The 27935-nt window shown below is 35.1% G+C and overlaps 3 protein-coding genes across 4 annotated transcripts in view; 2 read left to right on the top strand and 1 right to left on the bottom strand.

Moving 5' to 3' along the window:
• The first annotated feature begins 743 nt into the window (after positions 1-743).
• Positions 744-5341, top strand: LOC139858122 (protein IMPAIRED IN BABA-INDUCED STERILITY 1-like). Its single transcript, XM_071846975.1, has 9 exons — positions 744-1185; positions 1646-1930; positions 2022-2342; positions 3103-3330; positions 3494-3591; positions 3723-3813; positions 4182-4619; positions 4892-5018; positions 5128-5341. The coding sequence occupies exons 1-9, from the start codon at positions 790-792 to the stop codon at positions 5136-5138; spliced, it is 1995 nt and encodes a 664-aa protein (XP_071703076.1). The 5' UTR covers positions 744-789; the 3' UTR covers positions 5139-5341.
• Positions 5342-7007: 1666 nt separating this feature from the next.
• Positions 7008-11573, top strand: LOC139860593 (SNF1-related protein kinase catalytic subunit alpha KIN10-like). Of its 2 annotated transcripts, XM_071849339.1 has the most exons (11): positions 7008-7121; positions 8146-8336; positions 8407-8591; positions 8710-8892; positions 8991-9122; positions 9236-9421; positions 9545-9634; positions 9719-9802; positions 9982-10095; positions 10405-10632; positions 11360-11573. In XM_071849339.1, exons 2-11 carry the CDS (start codon positions 8150-8152, stop codon positions 11477-11479), a joined length of 1509 nt encoding a protein of 502 aa, XP_071705440.1. In that variant the 5' UTR covers positions 7008-7121; positions 8146-8149; the 3' UTR covers positions 11480-11573. The 2 variants fall into 2 exon arrangements, with proteins under 2 accessions (XP_071705440.1, XP_071705441.1); XM_071849340.1 differs by lacking the exon at positions 7008-7121 and having other exon boundaries at positions 7615-8336.
• Positions 11574-12295: 722 nt separating this feature from the next.
• The window catches only part of LOC139859090 (uncharacterized), a 30535-nt gene continuing 14895 nt past the window's right edge, over positions 12296-27935 (bottom strand). Inside the window, exons 5-7 of the mRNA XM_071847900.1 lie at positions 13629-13796; positions 13246-13490; positions 12296-13172 (exon numbers count right to left, since the gene is read on the bottom strand). Of these exons, the coding sequence (XP_071704001.1) occupies positions 12296-13172; positions 13246-13490; positions 13629-13796 (1290 nt within the window). The remainder of the gene's footprint in view (positions 13173-13245; positions 13491-13628; positions 13797-27935) is intronic.

The following is a 27935-nucleotide window of genomic DNA, read 5'->3' as shown; positions in this document are numbered from 1 at the left end:
AGACCACCGTTCAACTCGAAATAATTTTACGAACACAACGCGACTAACTATACACGAAACGGACATCGTTAAAGAACACTAAATATTTTGGGCTATATTTCATACATATACATACGCGTCCAACAAGCAAACCAACCTACTAGATATATTAGGTACCTAACAACGTATATTCAAATTCGACCGCGCGTTGAATACAACCGCAGTAACGCGCGGTCGAATTTTTTTTTCCAGTTTCTTCACTATTTATTTATTTATATTATTATACTTATATTTTACCCCGTATTCAATATTCAAGGGGAAATCAACTGCATCGTGGCACCAAGTCAATTTTTTTTTTTTTTTTTAAGAATAAACGATTTGCTATACCTCAACTAATACTTTCATACTTGCATTTAGCTTATACGGAGTACTAAAAAAAGAAAACATTACTACAATAAAAGCTATGTCAATCTTTAAATATAAAATTTTCACCAACATTTATATAGCCAGCTATAAAATGTCTTTAAGACCACTAGGAAGTAGTTTTACTAGATTTCTGTGTTCGTTGATCCGCTCACTTTCTCAATTTTGGTCAAGATTTGCAGACAGAGAAACAGAGAAAAAGTTGCTTGTGAAAAGTACTCCGTAATTTTATTTCCCATTGATATATTTTCATCCCAGATTGAAAATTTAAACACAACCCAATTCACATTACATTATTCCTGATCTGGGTTTGATCCAGATTTGCATAAACTTCAATAAAAATTAAATCTTTTTTAATGGGTTCTGTTTCTTGAATCACTAAACCAAATGGGTTGTGTGTCATCAAAACAAACAGTCTCAGTAACGCCGACAGTAGACCGTTCCGGTGGTTTTGGGGACAATGCGGTGGTGGGTTCTTGCCGGAGTATGGTTGATAGTGGCGGTGATGTGGTGGCACAACTGGATTACAAGATTAACAGGAAAAAGAAAAGGAAGAATGCAAGGAGCGAGTCAGGACTGAGTTTGAGCGAGTTGGGTGATTCAGGGCGGACGAGTTTGACCACTGGTGGTGAGTCGATAAGTTTTAGGTTGGGAAGTTTGCATAGGTATGTTGAAGTGGAACAGGTGGCTGCTGGGTGGCCAGCTTGGCTTACTGCAGTTGCTGGTGAAGCTATTCATGGTTGGGTGCCACTCAAAGCTGAATCTTTTGAAAAATTAGAGAAGGTTTGTTTAATTACCTTCTTTTACACACATAAAACCTTCACAGTGTGTGTTCATGACTTGTTCAAGTAACTATTGATGTGCATATTTCAAACCATTATGTGATTTAGGGTTTAGGTTGTGTAATACTGTGATGATTTGAGTCAATGTACCAGTTAAAAACTTAAAATTGAAGTTAGGTGTAGTTTGGTAGTAATTTTTATTTATCCTGAAAAATTAAATTCATGTTTGCAACCATTGAAACTAACACCCTAAGTATTCAACTTGTGCAAGATTAATTGATTATTTGATTGTTGCTACTTGTACAGAATCACCAAAGTGGACCACATGTTAGTTTTTACAGTTAAATAGGACCCACATTCATGTCTTTTCTTTTGTTACTTGCACGAAGATTTATATAACATTTGTGTTGTTTGTTTGGTGCAAATTGGCTAATTACTATGAATTGGATATGTTAATGTAGGTTGGACAAGGTACATATAGTAGTGTTTTCCGTGCTCGTGACCTACAAGCCAGTAGGATAGTTGCGCTAAAGAAGGTGCGATTTGACAATTTTGAACCTGAAAGTGTTCGATTTATGGCTCGTGAAATAGTGATTCTTCGTAGACTTGATCATCCAAATATCATGAAACTAGAGGGGATAATAACATCACAGTTATCGTGTAGCATATACCTTGTATTTGAGTACATGGAACATGATATTTCAGGTCTTTTATCATCCCCCAACATTAAATTCACCGAATCCCAGGTTTGTAACACTTAAAGTTAGCATCTTTATACTTTATTTATATTATTTATATGTATGTATATGTATTTACCCTTAAATTTTAATGAAACAGATTAAATGCTACATGAAGCAGTTGTTGTCAGGGCTTGAACACTGTCATTTACGGGGAGTAATGCATCGGGACATAAAAGGCGCAAATCTTTTGGTAAATAATGAAGGGGTTATGAAAATAGGTGATTTTGGGTTGGCAAATTTTTGTAATTCCGGACGTGATAAGAGACCGTTGACTAGTAAAGTTGTTACTTTATGGTATCGGCCGCCTGAACTTTTATTGGGATCGACAGATTATGAAGCCTCGGTGGATTTATGGAGTATAGGGTGTGTATTTGCAGAACTTCTTCTTGGTGTTCCTCTTCTTCAGGGTAGGACTGAGGTAAAATTAATTTTGACTTTTGTAAGTCAAATGTATCACTATTCAACTTGCAAATTTAGTACTAGTAGCAATCTTTTACTTATTGAGTTAAGAAGTTGATAGCATGTCTTCCTTTAATTTTGACTTTTTAAGTCAAATGGATCACTTTTCAACTTGCAAATTTAGAACTAGTAGCAATCTTTTACTTATTGAGTTAAGGAGTTGATAGCATGTCTTCCTTTAATTTTGACTTTTGTAAGTCAAATGTATCATGGTACTGACATAAGGTCTCAAATGTTAAGGTTGTATGGATATTAAGTTTTATAAGTACTTCATTTGACTTTTGAAAGTCAACTAGATGGATTCTCAACATTGAAAATTACCAGCCTTCTCTGTTTTTTAATGTAAAAGATGCTAAACTGTTGCAGTAAATGCTACAGTACAGACTTTGGGTTTCAAAAGTAACATAATCATGTAAAATTTTGAATATTTGGGTATGAGAACTTGAGAGAAATATGTTGGACTTTTAATAGTCAACAGAGCAAGTATGTTTTTTTCAAAGAAAGATGTGATGCATGCATACAAATTATACAATTGGACTATATGCAGAGTCTGTTTTTTAAAAATTAAGGAACTTGTATCAGTTTCTAGTTTGAACAACACCATATTTGACTTATGAAAGGCGCAATACTATTTGATCATTACAATTCGATAAAAATACAGTTTTGTTAAGAAGGTATTATTATTGAATTCTAGTTCTGTTTACTATAACTTCATTCAGGTTGAACAAATGCATAAAATATTTAAGCTATGCGGGTCCCCGTGTGATGATTACTGGAAAAGGTCAAAGCTTCCTCATGCCACATTATTTAAACCACAACGTCCTTACGAAAGTTGTTTATCAGAAACATTTAAAGATCTTCCGAAGAACACTGTTGATCTTCTAGAAGCTTTGTTGTCCATTGAACCATATAAACGTGGAACTGCGTCTTCTGCTCTTTCATCCGAGGTTACATTCATCCTTCTCATCAAGTTTTGTTATACACTTTTTTGTTTTTTATATTAATTTTTTTAGATTATCTATCTATATAATTCAGAAAACTTATTGAAAAATTATTGAGAACTTTGATCATGTTATTTGGAACCTTACAATTCTATATTCTATATGGCAGTATTTCAGAGTGAAGCCGTATGCTTGTGAGCCGTCAAGTTTACCAAAATACCCTCCAAACAAAGAGATTGATGCAATGCATCGCGAAGACTCAAGAAGGTTCATCTTCCCCCTGCATACACATAAAATGTCAAGAAGTTATCAAAAATGTCACGTTGACTGTTCTTCTGAATTTGCAATTCCAGTTACAGTTGACTCGTTTTATGATAAACTAATAATTTAAATTTCAGGAAGAATCGGGTTGAAAGGAATCGAAGGCCTGAAATGTCACGAAGAATAAGTAGAAAACCGAATGGCATGAGTAAATTAGCGCCCGAAGAGGTCTCTCTCTCTCTCTCTCTCTCTCTCTCTCTCTCTCTCTCTCTCTCTCTTGGTATCTCCATATGTGTAGTGTTGCAGAACTCAGAAATACTCGGTGTGTACTCGGTCAAACTCAGTCAAACTCTGCCAAAAATCGGGATTACTCGGAAAATCAGTCAAAATCGGTCAAAACTCGATCAAAATCGGTCAAAGTCAAACTTAGTCAACATCCGAGTACTTCCCGACCCCGACTACTCTCTAAAAAGTCCTGACGGAGTACTCCCGTTTAAGCGATTTTTGCTACCTTCCGCGCACACGCACACATATACATATACACATGCATATATTGGTCTACATTCTTATGGATCCATGAATAATTGTTTGTACAGAATTTGCCAACTAAAGCGGAAGTTAGGCTCAAGATTAACGGGAATACTATAAATACTCGGGAAAATAATGACATAATCTTAGGTTTTGAGCCAAGAAAGCCGTTTGTAAAAAGAACAGACCATGAGTTGCAAGGGGAGGTTCCATTTTCAGGTCCTTTACAAGTTTCGGGTTCAAGTGGTTTTGCATGGGCAAGAAGGAGATTTGACGATTCTTCTTCTTTAAGATCACGTAGTAGGTCGAGTTCAAAAAGCCTGGTATCAGAGCCTTGGGTTACATTACATTCTAGGGAGCCGATATGTATTGAAAATATTGAAAGAACTAGTTATAGAAGTCGGGATTTAAAAATAAATAGCCGGAAAGAGTCAGAGCGGGTCGATGCGTTTGATGGTTACCCATCTCGAGATCTATCTATGGCAATTTTCAAGAATATAGATTTAGTAAGTTTGTTTATGTTTACATGAATAGCTCAAGTGGTTATTTCAGCCCATGTAATTATTAATGGGTTATATTTGGTTAAGTTAAACATCTAAAGGGTCAACCCAAAGTGTATTTTAAAACTTAAAACCAACAACTTTTATATAAAAAAATCAAAACTTGGGAAGAAAGTGTTCTTGATCAACTGTGATGTGTATGCAAAGCCCATGAAGTGTTTCTTTTGTTATAGTGATTTCATGGTGCAAGTTGTGATCTTTTGGACTTTTTGATACAGATTTATCAGAATCAAGAAGATAAGATTGAGTTTTCAGGTCCATTATTAACTCAATCACACCAAATCGATGAGCTTTTAGAGAGGCATGAACGCCAGATTCGTCAAGCAGCTCGAAGGTTGCAAAAAGGTAAAATCTTGACCTCAAAATAATCCCTCCAAGAAAAAGATTCGTAACAAGACATAATTCTTGTTTTTTTTTTTTTTATTATTATTTTTTTTTTTCTTCTTTCTTGCAGGCAGAAGGTGAACTGAAAATGCCTTTCAAATCATACAGAATGATGATCATGGAAATGTTTGAACTTTTGGATAAGCATTTCAAAAATGACAAAAACAGTTTCTTCATGATCACACTAACTTGAAGGTCCTATAATTTGAATTTTCATTTTTCTAACTTCACCATCTCCATTGATTAGTTAGAGTACATTTTAATCTTTTTTTTGTCTCAAGTAAAGGTGTTTGAATGTAAATGTACAGCTACAACAAAAAAATTGCATGGATGTTTATGTTATTCAATAGTTAATTCCGTCTACTTGAACTCAAGCTCTATTCGAGCTCATTTTAGCTAGAGACTAAAAATCGAGCTCGAATTATGTATTAAGTCCAGGTTGAGCTTAATTATAAAGGCTCTGCTGAACGTGGATAGTTTTTATGGTCATGTGTAATCTTAAGATACATCTAACATGTTCATTAAAATATTATAAATTAAACTGCTACAAATTATGACAAGGTTTTGGTGTATGTAATACAACATTTAAAACTTAACACCTAAACTGTTATTAACTAAAAGACAAATGAATACTTTTAGTTGTCTCATATCTACTGTACACTAACTAACAAGATGTTTTACATGATTTAAAACACCTCGTAGCGTACAAATATCTACTTGTATCTTCCTAGAAAGACAAATAGAGCATTCCCATTGATACCTATAGAAGAAAAAAACAAAATTATAAACAATACAAAAAGTTTACGTATCCAACGAATGTAACTTTGTAGGTATGAGAAAAAAAATACTTTACGTTCAATCCCTAGTCCCCTTAGAGCATACCCTAGTCCCCTTAGAGCATACGGATTTATGCTCGTTTCAGTTTGCGATTCTTTTAGCGTTTCTCATCAACGTTTCTCTTTGCATCGGTACTTGGACACTGATTTCTTTCTAATTTTTGTCTCTTTTACTCTTTTTTCTATTTCGTTTAAAAATAATGTTGTGGGATCATTTAATTTAAGAACATTGAACTACTGACACTTACTCCTCCACTTTTCACCCTGATTATATCTCATAAAACATAGAAACAAAGAGAAACAATGGAAATCCCCATCACAATTGTTTATGCTCTAAGCATCATAACAATCTAATTTTACTAACTTTAGTTATATGTTTTGACCTCTCTTTTTGAACTCATCTCATTTTGGTATGGTTGGTAACAATGAATGTAAGCTACTATATGTTACTACAATCAATATAGCATTAACATGTCTTTAATATACTAATTTACTAATGTAAGTAATCAACATTTCTTTGAAAACAATCTAACCATAAACATATTTTAGTCTTATAGACTTGCAACTTCCAATAATAAAACAAAATTACCATTGCAGGCTTGTCTCATACTAAAAGTGCTCTTCGAACCGTGCTGGATAGTCACCCATCACACGGCTCTCAAACCCAACATGTGGTGGATCCCGAGGTATACTCACACCTTGTGTGTAGTGCTTGGGTTTAGGTCATGGGTTCGAGCCTCGCTCTGCCCATCATATTAATCAATCTGCCTGAAAGATTGAACTCCAAATTGACCCAATGGGGTTTTCTTCCGGATCCATTAAGGATAAAAACTCGGTCCGCCTGCCCCTCGGGATGGTTTAAGGATCGGGTTCCTGCAATGTGATTCAGGTTTTCTCCCGAAAGCGCGTACCTGGCGTGGCTAATGAGAGTATTCGATACCGATAACTTGACTTAAAAAAAAAATAACAAAACAAAATTTACAAAATAAATTAAAAAGTAGGGACTAAACTTGTTTTAACTAAAACTTGAGGGTAAATACAGATTATACATTTAAACTGTATGGGCAATATTACAAAATCTGGATCACTGCTAATGCATATCCGCTTAGTCTATGCTGACTCGGAGTTGAAGGTAATAAATCTTGAAAAAGAGTTGCAACTTTATTCTCAATCTCATGTTTCTTTATTAAGTTATACACCTTTGGATGTGATCTTTCGCTATTACAAGGTAACATTTATTTAATTGTTTTGATTATTTTTAAATTATAATAAGATGTTTAAGAGCTAATAATTATTTTGTTGTAATTAAATATGATTTATTGATATGATGTGAAATGGATTTTAACTAATTGAGTTTCATGTATCTTAAATTTGTTTATGATTAGGGTTTAATATAGTTAATAATTTGCAGAGAATGCTAATCTGGATAAAATATTAGGGAGAAATACCAAAATGATCTGAATATTATTACTTTTTTTAGTAGTTGTAATCACACTAAATTTTTTATCTTTGATGATGAGTTTTATACATGGTTAGTTGGTTTACAATTATTTTGAGCTTGTTAGAAATGGTTTGATTATATATTAATGGTCAACTTTAAGTAATAAGTGTGTGAAGTATGTAAATGTAAGTATCTTGTTTTTACTATATGTATGTTGAATTCCAGTTATTTTTTATCATATGTTTATGATGTGATTTCAAGAAAATGTTTATAGAGAACTGAAATGTGTTGGTAAAAACAACAATCTAATATTGATGTAGTTTTTGTAAGTATTTAAATTTTTTACAAAATAATTATTCTCTACAAGGTTGGATGCTGTTTTGATTCCAGGTGTTCAGTTGTTCATTCTTTAAATTCGATATCAAATCAAATTATGTTTGTGTGTATGTTGGTTAAAATCAAAGCTGATTGACATTCCACTCGTCCCCATCTTGACCGATTAGTCCCTCCAAGGACCCGACCAGCTAGTCCCAACTAGCAACTGTTACAACCTTGACATAATGTCAATTTCTATATAAGGCCGCATATCTTAAAAGACGACAAGGAACTATCCTATTTTTATATGTATGTTTGATATGTTTGACACCCCATGATATACACCCGACAACCTAATTTTCCCATGTTCTAAAAAACTACAAATTAGACGTTGTATGTAGTATTGTAATATTGATATAAGAAAAACCCTAAAATCATTAAATAGAATTTTTTATAACTATGAAAATGATTGTGATCAATTATACTTTTATGGCAGAAATATGGACCGAACAAATAGAGGAGTAGGTAGCATTGATTCATTGTTACGTAACTACAATCTCGGTAAAACTCTCGGTCATGGTTCTTTCGGTAAAGTCAAAATTGCTGAGCATATTTTGACTGGACACAAAGTGGCTATCAAGATTCTTAACCGCCGTAAACTTAAGAACCCTGAAATGGAGGAGAAAGGTATGATCTTGTTTTTTTTTTTTTTGATATTCATCTGAAAAATGTTACATCATATGTGATTTGTTTGCAGTACGACGAGAAATCAAAATTTGTAGATTATTTGTACATCCTCATATAATAAGACTTTATGAGGTGATAGAGACCCCGCTCGATATTTATGTTGTTATGGAGTACGTGAAATCCGGCGAGCTTTTTGACTACATTGTAGAGAAAGGGAGACTACACGAGAATGAAGCTCGTAAAATATTTCAGCAGGTTTGTTCCCGACCATATTTTCATGGTTTTTTCTTCATTTTTTTTTTCATGTATCTGAAACATGTTTTTTTTTCATGTTTTTCCTTCATTTTTTTTTTTTTTTTTGGTTTTAAATCAGATCGTCTCTGGAGTAGAATTCTGCCACCGAAATATGGTGGTCCACCGAGATCTTAAGCCGGAAAACATTTTGTTGGATTCACGAGGTAATGTTAAGGTTGCCGATTTTGGGTTGAGTAATATAATGAGAGACGGACATTTTCTTAAAACAAGTTGCGGAAGCCCAAATTATGCTGCACCCGAGGTAATTCATGCTTTGTTTTTGTCCTCAATTATTTTTGTTTTTGCCAAGTAATTTACTATATTGTAGTTAAGATCTTGAAAGTCATACTTGATGTGCAGGTTGTATCTGGTAAACTTTATGCGGGGCCCGAGGTAGACATATGGAGTTGTGGTGTCATACTGTATGCTCTACTATGTGGCACTCTTCCTTTTGACGATGAAAACATTCCCAATCTATTCAAGAAAATTAAGGTATACTTTTGCGTGTTATTTAAAATTTCTTCAGCCCGTTTACTTAAAATCCACATGTTTAAAATATAAGCTAACATTGAAGTGTTGTAATGATAATTTTAATTTTTATTCAGTCTGGGATTTATACTCTTCCGAGTCATTTGTCACCTGGAGCCCGAGATTTAATCCCGAGAATGCTTGTGGTTGACCCCATGAAACGAATTACAATTGCTGACCTTCGTCAACACTATTGGTTCAAAAGTCAACTTCCTCGTTACTTAGCTGTTCCCGCCCCAGATGCAACCGACCACCTAAAAAAGGTACATCGAATCCAATTTCTTTGTGTGCACATAATTCACATAAAGCCCACAAAATCAACTGAATATGTTTGTTTTGCTCTTGCATATATCTGATTTTTCTAACTTACTGCTTAAATGTTTCAGCTTGATGAAGAGATCATGAAAAAAGTGATCAACATGGGTTTTGAAATAAACCGTCTTATTCAATCACTTCATAACCGCGTACAAGATGATGTAATCTCATTTCTCATGTTATAATTTTAATAAAATTTGTAATCTTTTTGCTGTTTTAACATCTTAAAACTTTTCTTGTATCAGGCTACAGTTGCATATTATCTGTTGTTTGATAACCAGTCTCGTATCGCTGGTGGGTATCTTGGAGCTGAAGTTTCAGAGTCCCTAGTAAGTATTTCGATGCACAACACAACCAACTTTTATTTATTTATTTTGTATTAACATGTTGACTACATGAGGTTGTCTAGTTTTAGTCAACCATATATGTGGTAGACGTAAGAATTGTCTATTTTAACTGAACTATCTTAAAATCTGATAATTTGATGTTTGACTGTGATCTAATGCAGGATAATATGCATGTAGACAACATGACGGACCGAACAACACATAATAGGTTGACTCGAGACAACTCTATAAGATCTAACTTGCCTGGTGAAAAGAAATGGCAAGTCGGGATGCAGGTGTGTTAAATTATTATTAACTTTGTGAATTGTTAATTAAGGTCATTTGAGGAAATTATTGAACTTTGACTTTTGAGGTCAAACTTGTGACTTTTCATACCAAAATGATATGAGTTCCCGTAGGAGTTGAACCCAAAAATTACCTGTTCTCTTTATAGGTTTGATGACCTTTAATCATTTTTTGGGTTATTATATTTTTTTTTTACCTTGATGGTCAAACATTATATATCTTTTACGAGGACTAGAATTTTCTTTCGATATTAGTTATCGATTAGTATAATCAACAAGAATTTTACTTTGTTTTTGAAGATTCCAGCGACTCCACGTGACATAATGATTCGAGTTCTTGAACTTTTGAGAGACCTAAATGTCTGCTGGAAAAAGATTGGAGTTTATAACATTAAGTGTCGATGGGTTTATAGTGTCCTTCCAGCTGAACCAATCACAGCTCAACAATTGTATGCGAATAATTACCTCAATTCTGCTACTACACCAAACAATATTCGAATACAGAGTGTCGTGAAGTTTGAAATTCAGGTAAGGCTCTTTATGTATTCATCAGTTTTTCTGCTTTTATAACTATCCATTAAATCTATGGATAAACCCGAAACCCGATATTTTTTGGGCCGGGTTCGGGCAGGGTAAATGGGTCTAGGGCCAAGTACGGGGATGTTTTTTATTTTTTTCGCGGGTTCGGGCACGGGGATGGTTTTAGACACAAGCTTGATTACCCGGCTCGTATACCCGAAAAGACCCTAGTCCATATACCTGGCCCGTTAGCCCGATAACCCGGCCCGTAAGCCCGATAACCCGGCCTGTAAACCTGATTACTCGGCCCATATACCCGGAAAAAGACTCGAATCCCCGTGGAAAAACCCGTTTACCTGATATTTCTAGTCAATGGGGACCCGGATACCCTTGGGGAAACCCGTTTACCTGCTAGTTAGTAACTAAATGGGGACCCGGCGGTTCCAGATTTGGGACGAACTTTTTTAATCGGGTTCGGGTATGGGATTACCTATTTAATCACCATGACCTTCGGCTTTTTGATGAAGAAAGAGTTTATCTATATTAAAAATAATAATTTAGGAGCTTTTGTGTGATAAGATTGGACTTTTAATGACTTTTGACCCATTTCATTTATGCGATTTTCCTTACCTTACCCGTTTGCCCATTAAAAATTGAACATAGCAGAAAATGACTCATAAGTAATTTAGAGTTTCAACTGAATCAAATGTATAATTATTTCATCTTGGTTTGATAGCTTTACAAGACTCCAGAAGACAGGTATTTGGTCGATATCCAGAGGATAAATGGGCCGCAGTTGCTATTTCTGGATTTATGTGCAGCTCTCATACTGCATCTTGAGACCTTCATCTTCTAAAGTACATTTGCTGCATGTAAATACTAATTGTTTGTTTCTCTAAATATCTGATTTTGTTATCATAAATGATCAACACAAATCATTTTTTCGTTCACTTAAGTTCAGAACACTTTCTTCTTGTTCTGTAATTCTCGGAGTTTTTTTTTTTTTTTTTTTTTTTGAAATTACTATTTTATGTATAAAATAGCAACTTCCATCATTTTTGGGTCTACTGTTATTTTCACTAGAGTATGTGAAATTAACGTTCTGCTGCAAGCGCCTAAATCTTATAATGATTTACTTATATAGGATTTTGGTTTTAGTGTTATATCTTGTTTATCATCTAGCGAGTATGAAAAATGTTACGGTTATTGTACTTCGATGAATTACCTCTATCAAAACAGTACATGCTCAAACAAAACATCAAACCATAATATACGATACCAAGAATGGCATCAATCAGCGTAAGTCCAGATTTAGAATCATAAAAGTAGGATCATACAAAACATCAAACTAGGCAGTCTGCCTAAAATATGTGATTTTTGTTTTACTGTGCATATTTAATATTTAATAAGTAAATAGGTTTCATAATATTATTTCTTATTATATATATTTTTTTTTTGATAAAAGGTTATACCCGGTGAATTTTATAAAAGAAAAAAAAATGAAACAAAAGAAGTTAAGAGGTTAAGAGACAAGCCTCAAAACCACCAAAAATGACCAGCAAACGCAAGAACAAAGCAACAAGCACGCAGGCTCGAGCAAACCAAACAAACAAACAAACCAGACACGGCCTAACAAACAGCTAGAACACTAGCAAGCACAAACAAGCGAAGCTTATGGTATCTTCCATGTATCCTTTAAAAGCCGCGATTGAGAAGAATCTTTAAACTTGATCGAAAGCAACTTTAAACGAACAGTGGAAAAAATGACATCAAAGACTTGATCACTTGAACATCTGGATCTTTTGAAAATCCGATTGTTTCGCTCTTGCCACAGAAAATATATAGCAGCGGCATACAAAAGCTTGGAAACGACAACACGGGCCACTTTTCTGTGAGCAACTGGCGATAACACATCACGAGCCAACTTCCAGCTAGAAGAATTAATAGGAATCGGAATTAAAGGCTGCACTTTGGACCAAACCTGCGACGAGAAAGCACACTCAAAAAATAAATGATCGTGAGAATCCATAACCATGCTGCATAACGAGCAAACCACAACCCCCCTCTGATGTCGTAAATCCCACGAACGAAGCCTATCCTGAGTTTTCAGTTTCTGACCCATGACAAGCCATAACAGAAACGCATGACGGGGAATGCAATGAGGGGACCAAACAAGATTAAACCATGGGACAACGGGAGCTTTTGGCCTAATCGAATGCCAAACAGATCCAACCGAAAACTGATGAGCAACACCATCCGAATCGATCCACTTCATAACATCATGATCATGAGACAATGAAATAGAGGTATCGAAAGGAATAATCTGGCCCCATTCCGATGGCCATGTCCACCCTGTGTCATTAACCAAACTGCACACTCGAGTATTGTGATCAAAACCCGCGTTAAAAATTTGGCGTCTAGAAATCTTAAGATCCAACGGGCCATGTTTGCACCACCAATCGAACCAAGCAGAAGTTGATTGGCCATTCCCGATAATATGTCTAATAAACGGTCGAATGATACCTCGAATGCTAAGAAGTTTTCGCCAGCTCCAACAAGAGGTAGAATTAACATCAACCTCCCAAAAAATGACGCCCCACTAAATGGTAAGAATGCACCCACTTGACCCAAAGGGATTGCTTATTTGCAGTAAGACTCCAAATATGGTAAGACATGAGAGCAACATTCCACATTTTAAGGCTCTTAAATTCAAGACCTCCTTCAGATTTCGGAAGACACAAATCGGACCATTTTACCTTGGCCTTCCCTTTTTTCATATCCCCTCGGCACCACAAGAAACCCGTTAACAGTTTTTCGATGTCTTTAATCACGGATGCTAGCAAGATAAAAACACCCGACCAATAAACCTGCATAGAATAAAGCACCGAGATGATAAGTTGAACAAGCCCAACAAAAGATAAAAATTTATTTTCCCAATCATCTATCTTGTGCTTCACTCTCTCAATAAGAACTTTACAGTCTTGATGTAATAAGCGAGAAGATACCAGAGGAACCCCAAGGTAATGAACCGGGAGAGATCCCTCTTCAAAAGGGAGCAAATCCAAGATCTGATGCTTTACAACCTGGCTAACATTAGCAAAAAAGGCGGTGCTCTTAGGAAGACTAGGCATCAACCCGGGATTATCACCAAAATGCCCAAATATTTTGGTCCCCTTGCACCAGAGCCCCAAAAAAAAAAAAAAATTGAAAAATGCCCTCGCAAGGCGCAAGGAACCTTGCGTACAAACAGGCGCAAGTACGCAAGCTTCCTTGCGTCCTTGCGCCTTTATCTTATCAGGATAGGATTTTCAGGATAAGATTTCATTAGATTTTCTAGATTTTCATGGATAAAATTTCGATCCTATATAAAGAATGCTCCTGGAACTTGTAATTAAACACAAATAAACGGTTGTACTTCATTAAACACAAATACACCTCGAAGAGACATTTCATCGAGTAGTTAGTGTGCACATTTATAAAATTCACATCGAACCAAAAATAAACCGATAAAACACACATAAATAACAAAGTAATCACTAACCTGGGTGCTCGCTGAAATGTCCCGTTCATATTGATTATAAACGTTCCATATTAATTGTTTTCGTCGCGAGGTTTTGACCTCTATATGAGACGTTTTTCAAAGACTGCATTCATTTTTTAAAACAAGCATAACCTTTATTTTATCGATAAAGGTTTAAAAAGCATTACGTAGATTATCAAATAATAATAATCTAAAATATACTGTTTACACACGACCATTACATAATGGTTTACAATAAGAATATATTACATCAAAAATAAGTTTCTTGAATGCAGTTTTTACACAATATCATACAAGCATGGACTCCAAATCTTGTCCTTATTTTAGTATGCAACAGCGGAAGCTCTTAATAATCACCTGAGAATAAACATGCTTAAACGTCAACAAAAATGCTGGTGAGTTATAGGTTTAACCTATATATTATCAAATCATAATAATAGACCACAAGATTTCATATTTCAATACATCCCATACATAGAGATAAAAATCATTCATACGGTGAACACCTTGTAACCGACATTAACAAGATGCATATAGAATATCCCCATCATTCCGGGACACCCATCGGACATGATAATTTCGAAGTACTAAAACATTCCAAATTCCAGAATGGGGCTTGTTGGGCCCGATAGATCTATCTTTAGAATTCGCGTCAATTTGGGGGTCTGTTCCCAAATTCTTAGGCTACCAAGCTAAATGGGGCATATTCGGCTTCGATCATTCACCCATATAATGTAGTTTCATTTACTTGTGTCTATTTCGTAAAACATTTATAAAGTTGCATGTATTCTCATCCCAAAATATTAGATTTTAAAAGTGGGACTATAACTCACTTTCACAGATTTTTACTTCGTCGGGAAGTAAGACTTGGCCACTGGTCGATTCACGAATGTATAACAAATATGTACATATATATCAAAGTATGTTCAAAATATATTTACAATATTTTTTAATATGTTTTAATGTTTTAAGCTTATTAAGTCAGCTGTCCTCGTTAATAACCTACAACTAGTTGTCCATAGTTAGATGTATAGAAATAAATCGATATATATTATCTTGGATCAATCCACGACCCAGTGTATACACGTCTCAGGCTAGATCATAACTCAAAGCATATATATTTTTGGAATCATCCTCAACCCTGTATAGCTAACTCCAACATTACTGCATATAGAGTGTCTATGGTTGTTCCAAATAATATATATACATGGGTCGATATGATATGTCAAAACATTTGCATACGTGTCTATGGTATCCCAAGATTACATAATATATTAGAATACATGTATAATACAATATAAGTTAGCTAGGATATGATTTGTATAGAATTGTTACAATATTTCCCGTAGCTACAACAATCAAAAAATATCCAATCTTGTTTTACCCATAACTTCTTCGTTTTAAATCCGTTTTGAGTGAATCAAATTGCTATGGTTTCATATTGAACTCTTTTTTATGAATATAAACATAAAAAGTATAGGTTTATAGTCGGAAATATAAGTTACAAGTCGTTTTTGTAAGAGGTAGTCATTTCAGTCGAAAGAACGACGTCTTGATGACCATTTTGAAAAACATACTTCCACTTTGAGTTTAACCATGATTTTTGGATATAGTTTCATGTTCATAAGAAAAATCATTTTCCCAGAAGAACAACTTTTAAATCAAAGTTTATCATAGTTTTTAATTATCAAACCCAAAACAGCCCGCGGTGTTACTACGAAGGCGTATGTCGGGTTTTACGGTGTTTTTCGTGTTTTTCGATTTTAAATCATTAAGTTAGCATATCATATAGATATAAAACATGTGTTTAGTTGATTTTAAAAGTCAAGTTAGAAGGATTAACTTTGTTTGCGAACAAGTTTAGAATTAGCTAAACTATGTTCTAGTGATTACGTTTTCAAATCTTCGAATAAGATAGTTATTTATATATGAATCGAATGATGTTACGAACATCATTACTACCTCAAGTATAGTAGGTAAATCTACTGGAAATGACAAAAATAATCTTGAGCTTGAATGGATCTTTGATGGCTTGGAAGTTCTTGAAGCAGAATCATGACACGAAAACAATTTCAAGTAAGATTATTACTCGAATCAAGATAGTTTATAGTTATAGAAATCAAATCAAAGTTTGGATATGAGTATTACCTTGAATAAGAAAGATAACCTACTGTAATTAACAAAGGTTTCTTGATCTTAGATGATTACTTGGAATGGATTTGTAAGATTAAAAGTAAACTAGCAAACTTGAAAGAATTTTCGAAGTGTTCTTGAAGTGTTCTTGAAGTGTTCTTCCTATGATGATTATAGCTTGATTCTTGAAGTAATTTTTGATGAAGATGATGATTAGTTTACTGGAAATTTCGTTCCTAAGTGTGTGCGTGTTTAGAGAGAATTAGAAAGAGAATTATAAGTGAAATGGATTGATTGGTGAGTGGTGAATGATGAGTGGTGAGTGGGGTTAAAAGGAGCTCTAGTTAGTTGACTAGTTCATGGTAGAAGTTAAATTTGATTAGTCATGCATGACATAATCAAGAGTGGAATCCCATGCTAGTTCCTATTGGTATATGCTCATAGTAAGTACGTCTAGCAGCTGTGTGTAATACGGGTACGAATACTGAATGACTACGAGTAGAATTGTTGATGAAAAATGAATGGAAATGTAATTGTAAGCATTTTTGCTAAGTAGAAGTACTTTGATATGTGTCTTAGTTAACGATCTTATTTAATGTTGTTGAAATCTTAAAATCAAATTTTTAACACATTTTTAATAAAGCGATATCGACCCCAGCCAGGGGCTCTGCCCCTTGGACCCCGCCAGGGGTTGCCACCCATTGGACCCCGCTATTGGGGGTGCTGCCCCCGAACCCCTGTCATAATCAAGATAAGTTCAAACAATTGTGCACTCCACACTTTCCCCAAACTTGTTCGATATTTAACAAGGTTATTTTGGTTAACAAATTAATTCCATTACAATTAAATCATATTGGTGACACAAATCACCAACAATGAATATATCTTGATATGATATATATACTTTAAAATGTCGTTACAACAATAATCGTTACATATATGTCCATATATATATATATCAACATATAGTTTTTACAAGTTTTAACGTTCGTGAATCGCCGGTCAAGTTGGGTGGTCAATTATCTACATGAAACTCATTTCAAATAATCAAGTCTTAACAAGTTTGATTGCTTAACATGTTGGAAACATTTAATCATGCAAATATAGTTTTCATTTAATATATAATCATGGAATAATCATGGAAAAGTTCGGGTCACTACAGTACCTACCCGTTAAATAAATTTCTTCCCGAAATTTCAAGCTGTTGGAAGTGTTGACGCATCTTCTGGAAATAAGTGCGGGTATTTCTTCTTCATCTGATCTTCTCGTTCCCAGGTGAACTCAGGTCCTCTACGAGCATTCCATCGAACCTTAACAATTGGTATCTTGTTTTGCTTAAGTCTTTTAACCTCACGATTCATTATTTCGACGGGTTCTTTGATAAATTGAAGTTTTTCGTTGATTTGGATTTCGTCTAACGGAATAGTGAGATCTTCTTTAGTAAAACATTTCTTTAAATTCGAGACGTGGAAAGTGTTATGTACAGCCGCGAGTTGTTGAGGTAACTCAAGTCGGTAAGCTACTGGTCTGACGCGATCAATAACCTTGAATGGTCCAATATACCTTGGGTTTAATTTCCCTCGTTTACCAAATCGAACAACGCCTTTCCAAGGTGCAACTTTAAGCATGACCATCTCTCCAATTTCAAATTCTATATCTTTTCTTTTAATGTCAGCGTAGCTCTTTTGTCGACTTTGGGTGGTTTTCAACCGTTGTTGAATTTGGATGATCTTCTCGGTAGTTTCTTGTATAATCTCCGGACCCGTAATCTGTCTATCCCCCACTTCACTCCAACAAATCGGAGACCTGCACTTTCTACCATAAAGTGCTTCAAACGGCGCCATCTCAATGCTTGAATGGTAGATGTTGTTGTAGGAAAATTCTGCTAACGGTAGATGTCGATCCCAACTGTTTCCGAAATCAATAACACATGCTCGTAGCATGTCTTCAAGCGTTTGTATTGTCCTTTCGCTCTGCCCATCAGTTTGTGGATGATAGGCAGTACTCATGTCTAGACGAGTTCCTAATGCTTGCTGTAATGTCTGCCAGAATCTTGAAATAAATCTGCCATCCCTATCAGAGATAATAGAGATTGGTATTCCATGTCTGGAGACGACTTCCTTCAAATACAGTCGTGTTAACTTCTCCATCTTGTCATCTTCTCTTATTGGTAGGAAGTGTGATGATTTGGTGAGACGATCAACTATTACCCAAATAGTATCAAAACCACTTGCAGTCCTTGACAATTTAGTGATGAAATCCATGGTAATGTTTTCCCATTTCCATTCCGGGATTTCGGGTTGTTGAAGTAGACCTGATGGTTTCTAATGCTCAGCTCTGACCTTAGAACACGTCAAACATTCTCCTACGTATTTAGCAACATCGGCTTTCATACCCGGCCACCAAAAATGTTTCTTGAGATCCTTGTACATCTTCCCCGTTCCAGGATGTATTGAGTATCTGGTTTTATGAGCTTCTCTAAGTACCATTTCTCTCATCTCTCCAAATTTTGGTACCCAAATCCTTTCAGCCCTATACCGGGTTCCGTCTTCCCGAATATTAAGATGCTTCTCTGATCCTTTGGGTATTTCATCCTTTAAATTTCCCTCTTTTAAAACTCCTTGTTGTGCCTCCTTTATTTGAGTAGTAATGTTATTATGAATCATTATATTCATAGATTTTACTCGATGGGTTCTCTGTCCTTCCTGCTCAAGGCATCGGCTACCACATTTGCCTTCCCCGGGTGGTAACGAATCTCAAAGTCGTAATCATTCAATAATTCAATCCACCTACGCTGCCTCATATTCAGTTGTTTCTGATTAAATATGTGTTGAAGACTTTTGTGGTCGGTATATATAATACTTTTGACCCCATATAAGTAGTGCCTCCAAGTCTTTAATGCAAAAACAACCGCGCCTAATTCCAAATCATGCGTCGTATAATTTTGTTCGTGAATCTTCAATTGTCTAGACGCATAAGCAATTACTTTTGTTCTTTGCATTAATACACAATCGAGACCTTGCTTTGAGGCGTCACAATATATCACAAAATCATCATTCCCTTCAGGTAATGACAAGATAGGTGCCGTAGTTTACTTTTTCTTTAACAATTGAAAGGCTTTCTCTTGTTCATCTTTCCATTCAAATTTCTTCCCTTTATGCGTTAATGCAGTCAAGGGTTTTGCTATTTTGGAAAAATCTTGGATGAATCTTCTGTAGTAACCAGCTAGTCCTAAAAATTGGCGTATATGCTTCGGAGTTTTCGGGGTTTCCCACTTTTCAACGGTTTCAATCTTTGCCGGATCCACTTGAATACCTTCTTTGTTCACTATGTGACCGAAGAATTGAACTTCTTCCAACCAAAATGCACACTTTGAAAACTTAGCGTACAGTTTTTCTTTCCTCAACAACTCTAGCACTTTTCTCAAATGTTCTTCGTGCTCTTGGTCATTCTTTGAGTAAATAAGTATGTCATCGATGAAAACAATAACAAACTTGTCAATGTATGGTCCACACACTCGGTTCATGAGGTCCATGAACACAGCTGGTGCGTTAGTCAACCCAAATGGCATAACCATAAACTCGTAATGACCGTAACGTGTCCTAAAAGCAGTCTTTGGAATATAATCCTCCTTCACCCGCATTTGATGATACCCAGAACGTAAATCAATCTTCGAATAAACCGACGAGCCTTGTAGTTGATCAAATAAGTCATCAATTCTCGGTAGTGGGTAGCGGTTCTTGATGGTAAGTTTGTTTAACTCTCAGTAGTCGATACACAACCTAAATGTACCATCCTTCTTCTTGACAAACAAAACAGGAGCTCCCCACGGTGATGTGCTTGGTTGAATGAAACCACGCTCTAAAAGTTCTTGTAATTGGCTCTGAAGTTCCTTCATTTCGCTGGGTGCAAGTCTGTATGAAGCACGAGCTATTGGTGCAGCTCCTGGTACAAGGTCTATTTGAAATTTAATGGATCGATGTGGGGGTAATCCCGGTAATTCTTTCCAAAATACATCGGGAAATTCTTTTGCGACGGGAACATCACTGATGTTCTTTTCTTCAGGTTTAACTTCCTTGATGTGTGCTAGAATGACGTAACAACCTTTTCTTATTAGTTTTTGCACCTTCAAACTACCAATAAGATTTAATTTCGCATTGTTCTTTTCTCCGTACACCATTAAAGGTTTTCCCTTTTCACGCATAATGCGAATCGCATTTTTGTAACAAACGACCTCTGCTCTCACTTTCTTCAACCAGTCCATGCCAATTATTACATCAAAACTCCCTAACTCGACTGGTATTAAATTAATCTTAAACGTTTCATCACCAGTTTAATTTCTCTATCCCGACATATATTATCTGCTGAAATTAATTTACCGTTTACTAATTCGAGTAAAAATTTACTATCCAAAGGCGTCAATGGGCAACTTAACTTAGCACAAAAATCTCTACTCATATACCTTCTATCCGCACCCGAATCAAATAAAACATAAGAAGATTTATTATCAATAAGAAACGTACCCGTAACAAGCTCCGGGTCTTCCTGCGCTTCTGCCATATTAATATTGAAAACTCTTCTGTGGCCCTGCCCATTAGTATTCCCCTGATTCGGGCAATTACTTCTAATGTGGCCCGATTTTCCACATCCATAACAAACAAAGGCGGCATTACTTATTTCGCCACTATTTGTTCCTTTAGTTCTGTTAAACTTTGGTCCGTAGACCTCACACTTTTTTGCACCATGGCCAGTTCTTTTACACTTGGTGCAAAATGTCATGCAGAACCCATTCTGGTGGTACTCTTCACACCTTTGGCATTTTTGGTTTTTGTTACCGTTGTTGTTATTGAGGTTGTTGTTGGGATTGTTGTTGTTGTTGGAACGGTTGTTGTAGTTGTTGTTGTTGTTGGGACATTTGTTGTAGTTATTGTTAGGATTGCGGTTATTGTTGCGATTGTTGTTGCGGTTGTGGTTGTAATTGTTGTTGTTCTTGTATTGGTGACCCTTGCCACTGGTTTCTTCCCACTTTCTCTTGAGTTGTTTCGTGTTGGCTTCTTCAGCCGCCTGCTCTTTAATTCTTCCCTCAATCTGATTTATGAGTTTATGAGCCATTCTATTTGCCTTTTGTATGGAAGCGGGCTCGTGTGAACTCACATCTTCTTGAATCCTTACTGGTAACCCTTTTACAAATGAGTTGATCTTCTCTTCTTCATCTTCGAACGCTCCCGGACACAATAGGCACAACTCTGTGAATCGTCGTTCATACGTGGTAACATCGAACCCTTGTGTTCGTAACTCTCTAAGTTCTGCCTTGAGCTTATTGACTTTGTTTCTAGGACGGTTCTGCTCGTTCATCAATTGCTTGAATGCCGACCACGGTAGTGCGTAAGCAGCATTTTGTCCTACCTGTTCAAGATAGGTGTTCCACCACGTTAATGCAGTACCTGTGAAGGTATGCGTAGCGTACTTAACTTTGTCCTCTTCAGTACACTTACTTATGGCAAACACTGATTCAACTTTCTCGGTCCATCGTTTCAATCCAATTGGTCCTTCAGTTCCATCAAATTCCAAAGGTTTGCAGGTAGTGAATTCTTTGTAGGTGCATCCTACATGATTTCTTGTGGAATTTGTTCCACTGCTAGATCCAGAGTTATTGTTATTTTGCATCGCAGCTTGTACTGTGACTATGTTTGCTGCAAGAAAAACATGTAAGTCTTCCTCGCTCATGTTCAAATTCTGACGAGTCGCCGGTGCCATTTCCTTCAAAAAATAGCCAAAAGAATTGAGTTAATCATATAGAATTTAAGAGTAGTCAATAGTATCTCGTAGCATTATATGAACTTATTTATAAAAGCTTTTTCTTCATATTAGCGTTTTATAAGTTTAAATTCGGGTACTACCTACCCGTTAAGTTCATACTTAGTAGCTAATATACAATTCAACTACTACAATTCCATATGAAAAACTGATTTTAATAATATATCACATACAAATATACTTCAAACTTACAACTTCGTTATATTACATATAACATGAAATATAGTATACTTTGATACAGAACAGTTTTGAAGATAAAACTAGTTAATACGCAAGTTGTTCAGCAAAGAAAATAAAGACACGTAATTCATAAGTCCAGAAACAAGTCATGCATTCAGGTTTTACTAAGACGACTTCCCATCCTTGGTCTTGTGAAAAGTAACCGTTATGACTATTGGCTAGGCAGCATGTTGTAATGTCGTCAAAAGGACGAGGGTTTCGTAATGTCCAACAGCCCCGTAATAATCTAAAAACCTTGTTTCTCACCCCAACAACTGAATCCGTCACTTGTGGGAAGGTTCTATTTAAAAGTTGTAACCCGATATTCTTTTTCTCACTTTGGTAAGAAGCGAACATCACTAACCCGTAAGTATAACATGCTTCTTTATGTTGCATGTTAGAAGCTCTTTCTAACTCACGAAATCCTATGTTGGGATATGTTGAGTCAAAATAGGTTCTTAACCCGTAGCGTAAAATTGCATTTGGGTTCCCCGCATTTAACGCTTTAAAGAAAACACGGCATAACTTACGGTCTCCCCAATGTGATATACCCCACCTATCAAAGGAAAGCCTTTTATAAACTAAGACATTTCTGGAAAGTCTTTCAAATGTTTGACAAGTTAATTTCGCCGTAACTAAATGTGCTGATGAATTCTGACCGACTCTAGACAAGATTTCCTCAATCATATCCTCTGGTAGGTCTTCTAAAATATTCGGTTGTCTACCCTTAACGTCCATTTTGTTTTTATACTGTAAAATAGACAAGGATTAGATTCGTAAAAGATAATTAACAAACAATACAAGCAATTTTTACATAAAACATAAAAGTACAAGCACACTATAATACATATAATACACAACATGATTACAACCCTCTAATCTGAATCACTGGTTTCTTCTTCTTCGGACTTGGTTCTCTTTCCTAATTTTCTAGGGATATATGGTGTTCTTCTAATACGAGCTGTCGTTTTCCACAATGGTTTAGAAAAACCTGGTGGTTTAGAGGTTCCCGGGTTATTGTTACACTTTAGGAAATACGGATGTTGCCGATACATATAAAGCTCATCGGGGTTAAAATCAGGTTTCTCTATTTTTATACCTTTTTCATTATTATTTTCTTTTTCTATATTAAATTGGGTCGAGGTAATTTCTATAACATTATCGGAATCCTCATCGGGATCGGATTCATCGAAAAATTGGTAATCTTCCCAATATTTTGCTTCCTCGGCGGAAACACCATTGATCATTTTTAACTTTGGTCCGTTGGTAGAGGATTTTCTTTTATTTAAACGATTTACTGTAGGTATCAATATTTCTTCCTCCGGAACCTCTTCTTCTTCCGGTTCCTCCTCTTCTGGTTCCTCTTCTTCCGATTCCTCTTCTTCCGGTTCCTCCTCTTCCGGTTCCTCTTCGGGAATTTGTGAATCTTCCCAAAGTATATTTGACTCTTCATTATTATTAGGTGAGTCGACGGGATTTATACTAGTGGTAGACATCTATCACACAATATCAAACACGTTAAGAGATTAATATATCACATAATATTTACATGTTAATAATATATAGTTTCCAACAAAAAGTGTTAAGCAATCGTTTTTAAAGAAAACACGGTCGAAGTCCAGACTCACTAATGCATCCTAACAAACTCGGTAAGACACACTAATGTAATTTTCTGGTTCTCTAAGACCAACGCTCTGATACCAACTGAAATGTCCCGTTCATATTGATTATAAACATTCCATATTAACTGATTTCGTCGCGAGGTTTTGACCTCTATATGAGACGTTTTTCAAAGACTGCATTCATTTTTTAAAACAAGCATAACCTTTATTTTATCGATAAAGGTTTAAAAAGCATTACGTAGATTATCAAATAATAATAATCTAAAATATACTGTTTACACACGACCATTACATAATGGTTTACAATAATAATATATTACATCAAAAATAAGTTTCTTGAATGCAGTTTTTACACAATATCATACAAGCATGGACTCCAAATCTTGTCCTTATTTTAGTATGCAACAGCGGAAGCTCTTAATAATCACCTGAGAATAAACATGCTTAAAACGTCAACAAAAATGTCGGTGAGTTATAGATTTAACCTATATATTATCAAATCATAATAATAGACCACAAGATTTCATATTTCAATACATCCCATACATAGAGATAAAAATCATTCATATGGTGAACACCTGGTAACCGACATTAACAAGATGCATATAGAATATCCCCATCATTTCGGGACACCCATCGAACATGATAATTTCGAAGTACTAAAGCATTCCAAATTCCAGAATGGGGCTTGTTGGGCCCGATAGATCTATCTTTAGGATTCGCGTCAATTTGGGGGTCTGTTCCAAAATTCTTAGGCTACCAAGCTAAAAGGGGCATATTTGGCTTCGATCATTCACCCATATAATGTAGTTTCATTTACTTGTGTCTATTTCGTAAAACATTTATAAAGTTGCATGTATTCTCATCCCAAAATATTAGATTTTAAAAGTGGGACTATAACTCACTTTCACAGATTTTTACTTCGTCGGGAAGTAAGACTTGGCCACTGGTGGATTCACGAACCTATAACAAATATGTACATATATATCAAAGTATGTTCAAAATATATTTACAATATTTTTTAATACGTTTTAATATTTTAAGCTTATTAAGTCAGCTGTCCTCATTAATAGCCTACAACTAGTTGTCCATAGTTTGATGTACAGAAATAAATCGATATATATTATCTTGGATCAATCCACGACCCAATGTATACACGTCTCAGGCTAGATCACAACTCAAAGTATATATATTTTTGGAATCAACCTCAACCCTGTATAGCTAACTCCAACATTACTGCATATAGAGTGTCTATGGTTGTTCCAAATAATATATATACATGGGTCGATATGATATGTCAAAACATTTGCATACGTGTCTATGGTATCCCAAGATTACATAATATATTAGAATACATGTATAATACAATATAAGTTAGCTAGGATATGATTTGTATAGAATTGTTACAATATTTCCCGTAGCTACAACAATCAAAAAATATCCAATCTTGTTTTACCCATAACTTCTTCGTTTTAAATCCGTTTTAAGTGAATTAAATTGCTATGGTTTCATATTAAACTCTATGTTATGAATCTAAATAGAAAAAGTATAGGTTTATAGTCAGAAATATAAGTTACAAGTCATTTTTGTAAGAGGTAGTCATTTCAGTCGAAAGAACGACGTCTTGATGACCATTTTGAAAAACATACTTCCACTTTGAGTTTAACCATGTTTTTTGGATATAGTTTCATGTTCATAAGAAAAATCATTTTCCTAGAAGAACAACTTTTAAATCAAAGTTTATCATAGTTTTTAATTATCAAACCCAAAACAGCCCGCGGTGTTACTACGACGGCGTATGTTTGGTTTTACAGTGTTTTTCGTGTTTTCCGATTTTAAATCATTAAGTTAGCATATCATATAGATATAAAACATGTGTTTAGTTAATTTTAAAAGTCAAGTTAGAAGGATTAACTTTGTTTGCGAACAAGTTTAGAATTAACTAAACTATGTTCTAGTGATTACGTTTTCAAATCTTCGAATAAGATAGTTATTTATATATGAATCGAATGATGTTACGAACATCATTACTACCTCAAGTATAGTAGGTAAATCTACTGGAAATGACAAAAATAATCTTGAGCTTGAATGGATCTTTGATGGCTTGGAAGTTCTTGAAGCAGAATCATGACACGAAAACAATTTCAAGTAGGATTATTACTCGAATCAAGATAGTTTATAGTTATAGAAATTGAATCAAAGTTTGGATATGAGTATTACCTTGAATAAGAAAGATAACCTACTGTAATTAACAAAGGTTTCTTGATCTTAGATGATTACTTAGAATGGATTTGCAAGATTAAAAGTAAACTTGCAAACTTGAAAGGATTTTCGAAGTGTTCTTGAAGTGTTCTTCCTATGATGATTATAGCTTGATTCTTGAAGTAATTTTTGATGAAGATGATGATTAGTTTACTGGAAATTTCGTTCCTAAGTGTGTGTGTGTGTGTGTTTAGAGAGAATTAGAAAGAGAATTGTAAGTGAAATGGATTGATTGGTAAGTGGTGAATGATGAGTGGTGAGTGGAATTAAAAGGAGCTCTAGTTAGTTGACTAGTTCATGGTAGAAGTTAAATTTGATTACTCATGCATGACATAATCAAGAGTGGAATCCCATGCTAGTTCCTATTGGTATATACTCATAGTAAGTACGTCTAGCAGCTATGTATAATACGGGTACGAATACTGAATGACTACGAGTAGAATTGTTGATGAAAAATGAATGGAAATGTAATTGTAAGCATTTTTGCTAAGTAGAAGTACTTTGATATGTGTCTTGGTTAACGATCTTATTTAATGTTGTTGAAATCTTAAAATTAAATTTTTAACACATTTTTAATAAAGCGATATTAACCCAAAAAAAATCGTTAAATGCGGGGGCTCTGCCCCTTGGACCCCGCCAGGGGTTGCCACCCCTTGGACCCCGCTATCGGGGGCGCTGCCCCCGAACCCCTGTCATAATCAAGATAAGTTCAAACAATTGTGCACTCCACACTTTCCCCAAACTTGTTCGATATTTAACAAGGTTATTTTGGTTAACAAATTAATCCCATTACAATTAAATCATATTGGTGACACAAATCACCAACAATGAATATATCTTGATATGATATATATACTTTAAAATGTCATTACAATAATAATAGTTACATATATGTCCATATATATATATATATATATATATATATATATATATATATATATATATATATATATATATATATATATATCAACATATAGTTTTTACAAGTTTTAACGTTCGTGAATCGCCGGTCAACTTGGGTGGTCAATTGTCTACATGAAACTCATTTCAAATAATCAAGTCTTAACAAGTTTGATTGCTTAACATGTTGGAAACATTTAATCATGTAAATATAGTTTTCATTTAATATATAATCATGGAATAATCATGGAAAAGTTCGGGTCACTACACTCGCCATCGTTGCAAGGTTGATTCCTTGATTATTTGCTTGATTACTTCGTGAAAACCCGATTTCTTTAGCGTGAAAACCCTAAAACTACGTGAAAACCCTTGTAGGCTAGTATAAGAGGTCATGGTGGTGGCAAGAGGGGTTAGGTGGTGGTGGAGATGATGAAGGAGGAGAATCTGGTAGCAGTAATGGGAGAGGGTTTGCGTATGTGCTTGCGTTGTTACGAATCGCCTGTGTGACTGTTTATTTGCGTGTTTGCGAAGTCGGATGAAAGTGTGGAGTGACAGGATGAAAAATGTCATTTAACCGTAATTTTTTTAGAAAAAGACGCAAATACGCAAGGTCGCAAGTGTAGTGACCCGAACTTTTCCATGTTTATATATATTAATTGAGATTGATATTTACATGATTAAATGTTTTCAACATGTTAAGCAATCAAACTTGTTAAGACTTGATTAATTGAAATATGTTTCATATAGATAATTGACCACCCAAGTTGACCGGCGATTCACGAACGTTAAAACTTGTAAAAACGACATGACGATATATA

This window comes from Rutidosis leptorrhynchoides, chromosome 7 (assembly GCF_046630445.1).
Source record: "Rutidosis leptorrhynchoides isolate AG116_Rl617_1_P2 chromosome 7, CSIRO_AGI_Rlap_v1, whole genome shotgun sequence".
Classification (NCBI taxonomy): domain Eukaryota; kingdom Viridiplantae; phylum Streptophyta; class Magnoliopsida; order Asterales; family Asteraceae; genus Rutidosis; species Rutidosis leptorrhynchoides.
This window is presented reverse-complemented; position numbering and strand designations above follow the sequence as displayed.

Bases quoted from the DNA above. Each gene is read 5' to 3' on its own strand.
- LOC139858122 (XM_071846975.1), top strand. From the start codon at position 790: ATGGGTTGTGTGTCATCAAAACAAACAGTCTCAGTAACGCCGACAGTA. The intron at 3,814-4,181 runs GTCTCTCTCTCT...TTGTTTGTACAG, and splicing joins GTAAATTAGCGCCCGAAGAG to AATTTGCCAACTAAAGCGGA. The intron at 4,620-4,891 runs GTAAGTTTGTTT...TTTTTGATACAG, and splicing joins TTTTCAAGAATATAGATTTA to ATTTATCAGAATCAAGAAGA.
- LOC139860593 (XM_071849339.1), top strand. From the start codon at position 8,150: ATGGACCGAACAAATAGAGGAGTAGGTAGCATTGATTCATTGTTACGT. The intron at 9,422-9,544 runs GTACATCGAATC...TAAATGTTTCAG, and splicing joins CAACCGACCACCTAAAAAAG to CTTGATGAAGAGATCATGAA. The intron at 10,096-10,404 runs GTGTGTTAAATT...TTGTTTTTGAAG, and splicing joins AATGGCAAGTCGGGATGCAG to ATTCCAGCGACTCCACGTGA.